This window comes from Doryrhamphus excisus, chromosome 4, assembly GCF_030265055.1.
Source record: "Doryrhamphus excisus isolate RoL2022-K1 chromosome 4, RoL_Dexc_1.0, whole genome shotgun sequence".
NCBI lineage: Eukaryota > Metazoa > Chordata > Actinopteri > Syngnathiformes > Syngnathidae > Doryrhamphus > Doryrhamphus excisus.
In genome coordinates, this window is record NC_080469.1 from 10,397,638 (window position 1) to 10,408,823 (window position 11,186).

General features: G+C 41.5%; 1 protein-coding gene across 2 annotated transcripts; it reads right to left on the bottom strand.

The window, feature by feature from the left end:
- Positions 1 to 1,433: 1,433 nt before the first annotated feature.
- On the bottom strand, positions 1,434 to 9,907 carry dnajb5 (DnaJ heat shock protein family (Hsp40) member B5). 2 transcript variants are annotated; one of them, XM_058071781.1, is made up of 5 exons: positions 9,783 to 9,907; positions 9,092 to 9,175; positions 7,668 to 7,922; positions 6,433 to 7,094; positions 1,434 to 3,842 (listed from the first exon to the last, which is right to left on the bottom strand). In XM_058071781.1, the coding sequence occupies exons 3-5, from the start codon at positions 7,876 to 7,878 to the stop codon at positions 3,609 to 3,611; spliced, it is 1,107 nt and encodes a 368-aa protein (XP_057927764.1). In that variant the 5' UTR covers positions 7,879 to 7,922; positions 9,092 to 9,175; positions 9,783 to 9,907; the 3' UTR covers positions 1,434 to 3,608. The 2 variants fall into 2 exon arrangements, with proteins under 2 accessions (XP_057927764.1, XP_057927763.1); XM_058071780.1 differs by lacking the exon at positions 9,092 to 9,175 and having other exon boundaries at positions 9,783 to 9,886.
- Between the last annotated feature and the right edge of the window lie 1,279 nt (positions 9,908 to 11,186).

Below are 11,186 nucleotides of genomic sequence, written 5' to 3' on the forward strand. Positions count from 1 at the left end.
TGACCTTCATACACAAGTGAAGCCAATCATGAGAAAAGGTATTTAAGCTTGCTAGTTGCATCTTCTCTGAAGAGTAGCAACTAGCTAGCCTCAAAGCAACTGTCAAATGACCTGAAAGCAAATATTGTTCAACATCATGGTCTAGCCCTAGCTATAGTGCTGAAGAGGATATTGTGGTTATTTTTGTTTTGTTCAATTAAAGATCAGTTGTAAGCTGTTCTAGCGTTACACAGAGAGTGTATATAATCCTTGAAGCTGAATAATTGTCTTCTGAATGAGTGGAATTATCTGTCAATTTTGTGTTTTCTGTTTGAGCTCAGGGATTTGGGAATAGTTCAGAACAATGGAATGAAAAACTTCTCCTATGAGGTTTATACTTGAACATCGCTGATTCGCTCATTTTAATGTAAATCAAAAAGGGATTCCGCTCAGATAGATCATCCAATCATCATGCAGCAGGCAAATGTCCGGGCCAGCCCACTGCAAACCTCCGGAGACGCTGATAGTCCGATGGGCGGGACAAAACCCAGCATTTATCCAATGACAGTCCAGTTTCTTGCAGTGGCACAACCTACTATATGCTTCCTCATTGAAATCAGTAGACCAAAAAATAGTGAGAAGGAAAGCAATGGGAATGAACAAGAAAGAAGACGTAAATCATAAGTAAGCTATTTGTGAACAAAAGATGAAGGTATTCTCGTCCATATATAGTCAATGAAATGTACACACATATTTCACCGCCTTTTTGGTGGACATTTTAGGGGAAGCTGAGCTTCCCTTGCAGTCTCAGAGCAATGGCCACTGGTAGTGAGGAAGGTTGTTGCTGTCTCGGAGCTCATGATATTAGTATTGAATTGAGATATTCTTACTTGTTGCTGTTCATGGTACACCATAAACAAAGATAATAGATAGCGTCATCGTGTTCACCTGCAGTAATGGAAGGTAAAATTCCAGAAATTTACAAGAAACTATTTAAGCTGGAAGGTGAATGGAAAGAAGGACACAATAAAGAAAAAGTTCCTGGGGAAAATGGGAGAGTTGACAGGCATCAATAATCAGAATATAAGACGAAAAACATTTTAAGAGACAAGATCAAAGGCAAAAAAAGACAAAATGATGTTGTGTATATTAGTCAATAAGTGTTATTGCAACATAAATGACTATGCTTCATTGATCACCATTACATTTAAATATGTCTTTGCCTTATTTAAGGTCAAGTGAGAGGAAGAAAACCTCAGACTGCATTTCGGACCCCCCATAAGTTGACTTTCTCATTTAAAATATTCGCATCAATACCGTAGTCTTTTTTGTGTACACTTTTCAATATGAAAAAAAAATCAATATGATGTGATAGTCATACTCATAAAAGTATACTCTGTTAGTATTACTGCAAATAACTGTACAGAAAACACCAGGTTGAAACATTTGGTTTATTTGTTGGCATTTGAAAACATTGAATATTGGCACACAAGCGGTGAGTCCAGCAGTGTGTGTTAGGATCACACACACACTCACTATCCCGCATGTATTTACTGGTACTACTGGGGGTGTCACAAGGTCTCATGAGATTAAAACGTGACAATATTTCTAGTTCTGAAAAAAAGGGCTTTTGGTCATAAATTATCACACAATAAATTGAAATGAACACTAATAAATACATAATTCAATATATTGCCCCCCTCCCCCTGCCTCCAAACAGGCAGCAAGAGAGTTCACATAATGTTAAAGTCTCATCTTATGAACTGAGTGTCTCATGACACCCCCGTTTATTACTATTGATTGTACATGGTATACACTTCATTAGGCACACCCGCACAACTTAATGTAAAGCTTTCAGGCAGAATTTGTCAAACATGTCTCGTTAGACTCTGCGGGTGTACCTAATGTTATGTCTAATGAGTGTGATCTTTTGTTGTTTACAAGAGTACAGTAGAAAGAGTCAAGGAGGCTTAACATCGCTCCCTGACAGCAGACGCACAGTTCCAAATCCTACAAGGGCTTCTACTTTCAAAAACAAATTTCAAGTAACAATGTACACATGTTACATATGGCAGAAGCACATTTTAAATATGTATAAATGGCACTGTTCACAGTAGCACCAAGACATGGCCTTCAAACGATGCGAAAGAAAGCAGAAGAAAATAACATGGCTTTCCCCAGAGGAACTACAAGTGTGGATTGTTCATTTTACTACATCTTTAAATCCTGCTTCAATTCTTCTGGGATGTCCAACTTATCCTGGGTAGCAAGATGCTGAAAGGTTTTATTGGAATACAGTACAATATGATGGCTGCTTATCTGGTGTGCATTTAACATGGCTGCTTGTGTGTTACAGTGTTACCTGTGTGTGTGTGTGTGTGTGTGTGTGGTATGACACCGGGTTAAGGCACATACATAGCAAGCCTGGCTGTGTGGTGGTGTGGAGCCTGACGACTTCCAAACAAGACAGCACCGATTTTCTGTGCAGATTCTGAGCTTATCATTGTGTTTGAGAGTGATTGTCATTTGGAAAGAGCATTTCATCATCTTAAAGAGTGATGTGGCACTGCAGCACACAGCAAACCGATAAGTGACAAACAGACAAAAGTACTGCAGTACAACACCGCACTAAACTGAAAGAAAGTGTGGTCTGTGTGCTGGACACATTGAGGATGCTGGTATAGTCCAGGTAGAAGGTGCTGTTGGGAAATGTTTGTGTAGAACGAGACACAGACGCACAGTTGGGGGCATGGAAAACTGCTGACACAATCATTAAAAGACAAGATTTGGGGTAAAAGACAAAAATCTAATAAAAGTCACCTAAAAAACAACTATTCCAAATCCAGTATTTTCTCCTATATCATATTCCCTCGCATAATGGGCTGCTGCCATTTACTGCCAGGCATTATTTTTAGAGGTACGGCATTTAGGAGGCCTTTGTTTGATTTACACAAGAGCATAATGTTGTACTTAATTTAAATAACAAAAACTCTAAATATAATAAAATGCATACACATGTACTGTAATAAATACTTGTATAAATTATAATGGTACAGCATATTGTTATTATTTCCCAATACTTAATTCAACTGTATTGTATAAATGGTTACTTAATACACATAGAAATAGTTAAATAAGAGTTAATTTAAATAGAACCACCTGTTATTTTATTTCTTGAGGGTAAAAAATGAGCATTTATTTGAGATGAGGCGTTTTTGGCCCCGCAATTGGCAATTAATTGAGGCATTGCCTCTATTATTACTAAGTGGAGGTCACTATTTGAGGACATTTGGTCGATACATATTTTTCAGCCAACATATTAAAATAACATGTCAATAAAATGTAGTACACTCATAAAATTCATCCATGTTCTTCCGCTTATCTGAGGTCTGGTGGCGGGGGCAGCAGCCTAAGCAGGGACGCCCGTACTTCCCTCTCTACAGCTTACTCATAAAATGAAATAACTGATCAAGCATTATTGTCTTTGTAAAGGCAGGATTTTCAATACGTTGTGCGGATGTACTCCCACCAGAGTACTTGTTAAATGCTGAGTGCACTAACGCGACTCATGAGGGTCTTCTTCACAATTTAGAGGATGTTTCAGTCACCATCTTTTTCTCTGATTCTTCTTATGATGGAGGCAGGTGGAGTCTGATAATTTCTCTGGACTGAGGCGGGATCCTGTCGGGAAAACGGACTGAAAACTCCACGATGAGGTCCCCACGCTGTGAAGGGTTCTTTGGGAAAGGAAGGCCTTCACCTCTAATTCGCTTCATCGTTCCGGGTTTGATGATGTCATGGCATGGCAGGGAGATGATGTGCTTTTCCAACGTGGGGATGCTCAGTGTGCAACCACACAATGCCTGTGGAGAAAAGGAACGTGCAACAAATGAGTGAGTTTATGGATGATATCATCTTTCCATGAAGTCAAATAATGAGTCAAAGTGCCAAGATAGTGTGTGTATAACTCTGTGACTCCATGCACGGAGCTAGAAAAACATGACCTGTAGTGGAAAACTTTTTGGTGTCAATGTGTGTGTGTAGGAGAGGGGAGGGCACATGACTAATTTTAGCAGAGTTCTCATCGCCAGAGCTAATGAAGAGAGAGGGGAATGGGTTGAGCTCGTAAATAGACGGAGGGCTTATCATACACACACACATAAAGTCAAAATATTCTAAGAATAATCAAACTTAAAGTACATTGGAGTAGACGTACCAAATACAGTGTAGTAAATGTGCTAAATACTGAACATTTGCAGTTTTGGGATTGCTCTATACCTGAAAATAAACTATAAGAGTCATGGCAGAAGAGGAGTTTTTGTTACATGTGATGTAACAGTGATGTCTGGACTGACACCTGCTCAATTCCAAGTTAAGCCACTCAATGTCATTACACACACACGCTATGTTGTGACACTCTTTGGGGGATTTTCTTGTCTCGTCTGAGAGAAATTTTAACCAACAGGGTCAGACTTGTTCACCAAGGGGAGGGTGATTGGGTTTTGAGTCTGGTAAGCAGAGCAGCTGCCCCCCCCCCCCCCCCCCCTTGTAGTACTGACTGGCTTTTCAAGCCATGACGTCTTGCTCACAACGCTGCACTACTTTTAGTCTGTGACGTGTACTACAGGCTCATCCTCTTCATTTGAAAACCTGGTTGCCTCACACTTTGACTTCTTACAATGATACTTGAGATTGTGAGCCAACATTTGTGACCCCGATATGTTCCCATGGAGACAGGACAGTCCCAGTCTGTCCTTGTCAATCACAAGACAGAGCATGGAAATTGTAAATCAGTGTGTTTCACTCACTCTAATCTCTCAAATTGCTTCCAACTCCTGTCGCAGTGAAGGCGGAACATGTCTGGTGGTACATAATGATGCTGGACACTTCATTAGGTACACCTGCCCAATCTAATGAGACTGACAATGTCCGTAACACCATATGGAGTGTTTATCAAATTTGTCAGTGGCAGTTAGGGTACCTAATGATCATAATCATAATCATAATCATCATGATGATTACCTGCTGTAAGCCCGTGGTTCTCAACTGGTTTGGCTGTGGAACCGGCCAAAGCGGCGAGCCAAATTGGAGAATTATTTCCACTCAAACTTCTCAAATATCTTTTTTTAAATTGACTATTTGCAACCTAATGTGAGCTGCAGTGGTGAAACACTGTCAAACACTTTATAGCGCATTCTTCTCAAGCAGGTATCTCCAGCTGTGTGTCAGATGGGCCCACTCGATGTCTTCACAAAGTTACCCGCCAAGGCATAGACTTGCGACCCACTGAGAGTGGCTTTTTGGTCTGCTCTAAGCGGTACGTTTTATTTCATGCCAGTGCCCTGTAATATGGTAACTGTGTGTTGTACACATTCCAGTATTTAGCATCACATCTTCAGGGATGGAACAATAGCTCCTGTTTGCTTTGGATATTGAACTGGATCTGACCCACTTCCATAATATTCCCTACTTGAGCTGCATCACTCTTAAGTCTAAAGTCTTTGGTTGTGGTGGGTGTTCAGTATAATCCTAATCTTTATGCAGGTTTTATGAAGTATTTTATGTGGCCAGACACACTCAAATACTTTATGTTCCTATTCTTTTCCCAGTCCACGAAGTGAGTCAGAAATGTGTTTGAGTTCAGTCCAAACAACAACATTTTCAAGAACATCTGCCACTTATCCAGTGCAGACCAGTAAGTGGGAGCTATTAGAGATATTAACATTGTGTAGTTCAAAGACTATGAAGTCTGATTCGTGCAGCACTTGTCGACCTTGTGGGCGGCGTCTAATTAAATGTGCCAGTCACTGTAATAGCAGACAACCGTCATACACCAGCCTATCTTTGACTGCTAGAATACACTTGCAGAGGCTGCCTCCATGCGTGTTTAGATCCACCACGCGCAGCCTCCAATGGGGCCGCCTGCTTCTATTTACAAAGCAGACAGAACAAGAGGAGCACGGCGACTGCGAGCCAGTCACACAAGGACACCACATATACCGCACTACTGTGACAGAATGCCCCAAGGCTGAGTGAAAAAAAAAGGATGTAACGGTGCGCTCACTGGCCACAACATTTCTTACGCCTGCATATTCTTCATTGCTGTGGATGCTATTTCTAGTATTAGCTTATTTACAGTACATGATCCATATGATGCAAACTACAATAATAAACAGAATGTTAAATCAATACCTCTCTGAAGGTATGAAACACAAATTTGCACTTTTTTTTACTTTGGTAACATCCATCCATCTATTTTCCATCATGCTTATCCTCACTCGGGTCACAGGTATGCTGGAGCCTATCCCAGCTGTCTTTGGGCGAGAGGTGGTGTACACACTCGACTGGTCGCCAGCCAAACAATCATTCAAGCTTATTTGGAGTCACCAATTAATTTAACATGCATGTTTTTGGAATGTGGGAGGAAACCAGAGTCATGCACGAGTGACGTACCTCTTTGAGACTAATCTTGCAGTTGTAAATAATATTGGAACCGTCTCTCTTGAAGTGGGCATGTCCCTTGTCTTTCAGCACAAATGCAATGTCAGCAGGGATATTCTCAGGGGTTTGGTCTCCTTCCTTTGGGAAGGTGATCTTGGTCCCCTCCTTCCAGCCCTTCTTGATCACAATATTGAGTATCTTGTCCTCGGTTCTCATGCTCCTTCCATCTGAATTCAGCCTGCGGCGGGTGATCTTCATGCGTTTGGTGCAGCCGTGGAAGATCTCTTCCAGCGAAATCATCAACTCATGAACCACAGGGGGGTCCTGTTGCTTTCGAGCTGCCCCCTGGCGCTCTGAGGGTCCACCCCTCCTTCTGCGGCCTTCCGCTGGGAATCCGTTGTTCAACCCTCCGGAAAAGGCGAAATGCCTCCCAAAATGAGGAAAGGCCTCATCGTCCTCCATGTCCACGTCCTGCTCTGTGTCATTACTGTGGTCATTGTGGAAAGAGAAGCCGTTACCGCGACCGTGGCTGCGGTTTGCGCCAAAAAACATGTCGAAGGGGTTGGAGCCCCCGAAGAAGGAGGCAAAGGTGGCGTGGGGGTCTCCATGGAAGGTGTAGTGGTGTGTTGAGGTACCAGGAACACCTGAAGAACTGCTGCCTCCTGTCTTTAAACCTGCAAATAAGAACTAGACTGTGATTCCCACATCACTATGAGGTCAAGATGCAGGATCTTGTCCAAAATGGCCAAGACGTGTACAAAGTAGCACAGCACAAATTGGCAGCACAAAAATTCCACAGGATCACTGATCTTTTAAACATAACGTAGGTGGGGAAAAATCATCAGATATCAGGAAACTCCATCCAAAACCACACACACACACACATACAGACACCAAACTTGACACAAAACACCCACAGATGCAAACTCCAGCAGTCGCTTCTATTCACATCTCCCCTATCTTAGCCATACTGCATGTCTGTGTGCTTCCTGATTGAGAGCCTCAAATGGCATCCACTCACATTTTGGATGTTTGTTCATAGGGAATTTCAACAACTACAACAACTGGTCACAAGTACATCTGCAAAATTTCACGAGATCCCAAACAATATCAACAAAATCCCTGACAAAGGCTCAGTTCTGATGATATGTGATGATCATACTGCATGCTGTTATAATGTTTCATCACTGTGGCATAGAACTGGACTGCGTCTTGTGTTGGATCTCATTCATAAACTATCTCCATACCTTCCTCCCCCAGCTGATCATAGACCAGCCTCTTCTTAGGGTCGCTGAGCACTTCGTAGGCCTCTGCGATCTCCTTGAACTTCTCCTCCGCGTTAGCTTCTGTGTTCTTATCAGGGTGGAAGCGCAGCGCCATGCGTCGATAGGCCTTCTTAATCTCCTCCTCGTTGGAGCCTTTGGGGATGCCCAGGGTCTTGTAGTAGTCCTTCCCCATGACTGCACACACGATCTCTAACCCTTCTTCAAGTCAGGATGTGGCTGTTGACAGGGTACATACAGTGTTGTTACTTTTAACAGCGATCCTTTAATGAGCAAGGAACCATTTTGGTATCATAGGCTTTGGTCAAAATAATGTCACTATGGCAAGATTCATGTGACTTCTCCCAGCCAATCAGAAAAGAAAGGTGATGCACCTGCAACCAGCGGAGGCGCTGTTGTTCCACTCTTAAGTAATTTGCTATGGTAACTTCATGGTAACAAAGACATAGTTCCTCTATGAAGTATTACACATCTCTGTACAACATTACCATGGAGACAGGAGTTCAGAACATTCAGAGTTGGCTTGTCCCATCTTATTTTTTCCTAATAATAATTACTTGACTCAATGATCATTCACATTGATCACTATTAATAATTTGTCAAAATAATTTCATAGCTTTCTGGCTTTTCATAAAGGTCAAGGTCACTGCTAAATTGAATTATTTTGCAACTTTCCATCAGCAATCTTCAAACTCGGTTGACATAGTGGATTCAAAACGGATTAGTTTATGTTTATGAAAATGAACTGAACTGGTAACACGGTCAAAATCAATTAGTAGCAAAATACATTGATCATAGCGCAAATAATAGCCCAACTATTTTGTCAATATGCCCTCAGGTGATGACCCAATGACCTAGCTGACCTAACTAGTTATTCTGACGTCCTCAAACACACAAATAAACTGGAACACATTTGTAAATCCCCACCGATTATTATTATTGTTATTTATCATAGATTTTAACAGGTCAAAATTTGGGGTCATATAGAAATGTCAAAGATGTAAATCGATAAAAACATTGTTTTTTTTGCTGTAAAGGTGGCAGACATGTAGGTCAGTTGCTCATCGGATTAGTGTTTGATGGTGATTGTCACTCGCAGCCACATCGACTCATTGTAACGTGGTAATACATATAGCCATACCATAGGGTTATCAAACTTGTTTTCATTGAGGGCCACATCGCAGTTATGGTTTATACTACATTGTATATATGAATATACTGATGATATTATTACACAATTGCCCATATATTTGATTATTATGTCAGGTTTAGAAGATCTGCATGCAGTCCAATTTCTGTCAACATAAAGGTATATGCACATTTAAAAGGAAAAAGATGAATTATTCCCAGGCTTTTGGAGACCACATAAAATGACCTAGCATACAGACCATGGTATCGATCCGGCGCCCGGGCCTTAAGTTTGACTTCATACAGTAGATGGCATCCTAACTCTGCTTCTTAACACAACTGTCCTGCCAGAGAATAAGAAGACGTAGCAGGAGGGATCAGTTTTGTGTCCTATCACAACATATCATATAATTGATAGGTCAGGTAGGTCATCAAGTGACATGGCATTACTAGTTTTCTTCTAGCTATCACATTATTTATGAATGTGCTGAGATAATCAGGCAAATATATACAGTAGTTAGCACCGAGAGTGCATCCAAGGGCTCTCCTCCTTGGGTCTATCCAGACAAAAGGGTTGTCATGGGGATGTGAATGCTGATGTAGTGAAGTCAGGCAGCTCACAGAGGAATCCCCCATCACCTACCTTGTCAAAGGGTTTCTCCCAACCTGACAATAAATAACTGGTCTAAATAAGAGGGATTATATACATACTGCTATGATTTGCTTGGCTATCACATACTGACTATGGCAGACACATAAACATGAAATATGACTACAATGTGGCATTATTAGAAAATAAATATCGGTATGCAACAAAATGAATCCTCCTTTTTTTCGATTGGAAAGCTCACTGTTCTAAACAAGCCTCAAATGCGGTGTGAAACGCTGAAACAGACAGTGGCAAAAATAGCGACTAAAAGACAAAAACAGGGAAGATAAAGAAAATCCTACCGATAAGAGATGAGGTTCCGGCTGTTCACATCACCATGGTTCGGATTACCGGCTTCCTCGCCTCCACTCCGGCCCGGTTCTCTCTCTCTCTCGCTTGCTCTCTCTCCCCCCCCCCCCTCTCTCTCTTCTTCTACGGTCTGCTGCTATCGCCGGTTCCGTCTCACGTGACGTCAGGAGAGAAAATAAAGCGTGAGCTAGCCAAAGTGGAGTGGAAGACGCATACACACACACACACACACGACACTGGTGATTTGGTTTAAAATAACTCTGTGACTTTGTGTGATTAATGTGGAGATACCGCGAGACAACTCAACTGCACCACACAGCCAACAGCCACCTCGTCTCTTTAAACAACTTTAGCAAGTTTTTATTTTGGCGTGGGAAGGTGGGGATATGCTGCTCATTCTCAATAGGGTTGCGGGTATGCTGGAGCCTATCCCAGCTGTCTTTGGGCAAGAGGCGGGGTACACCCTGGACTGGTCGCCAGCCAATCACAGGGCACATATAGACAAACAACCATTCACACGCATGCATGCATATTTTTGGAATGTGGGAGGAAACCGTAAACTCCACACAGATACCCAATATGCCCGATTTCCTGACTGTGTGCCCTTTGCAGCCCTACATCTCATTAATAACCAGTTAAAAGTATTTTTCAGAATAAAAATAAGATAAATATAAGTTGGATTGGATTAAGTTAATTGGAAGTTTCTACCTATATTAATTATTATTATTTAATTGTTGTCAAAAAGTCTTGAGTTGGCCGAATGGGAGCAGAGAGTAGATTTACTGTGAAAATCAACTCAATACTTTTTGCAAGCAAACAAATTGAATGGCAGTGGGATGATTTCAATAGAGCATATACTTTTCACTTATGAAGGCCATAAAACCCACAAACAGGCAGAAAGCCAGTGTATATTCGAATTGTGTAAATAATATATCGGAAAACATCCCCTGCTTTTGTTCTTCAGTGTCAAGAAGTGCACTAAAATAATAATAATAATAATGTGAGCATATGCAGTACATGGTATAGTATGATGCACATCAACAAGCAGCCCACTGTTTTCTAAAAATGCACTTAGCATCGAGCACCCGTGGAGCTCTGAGTCATTACTGGTGACTTTTTAACATGCAGTATAGAAGAAGGCGCTCTCAGCAGGACAAACTGCCCTGATGGGTCAATTTGAGAGAAATGAAGGCTCATTTAGGCGTGAGTCATCAGGCCCACCCTCCTCCACTTGTCCGTCACACACAAGTACTCAAGACACATGATACAAAACAATGGGTATAAGTCAGAGTTGGAAAACACAAGTATATTATGTATTTTGATGAACTATACAGAAATTCCCAAGCATTTTTTAATGAATGTCATATAAAAAATGTCCTGTGACAAATTGTGTATAG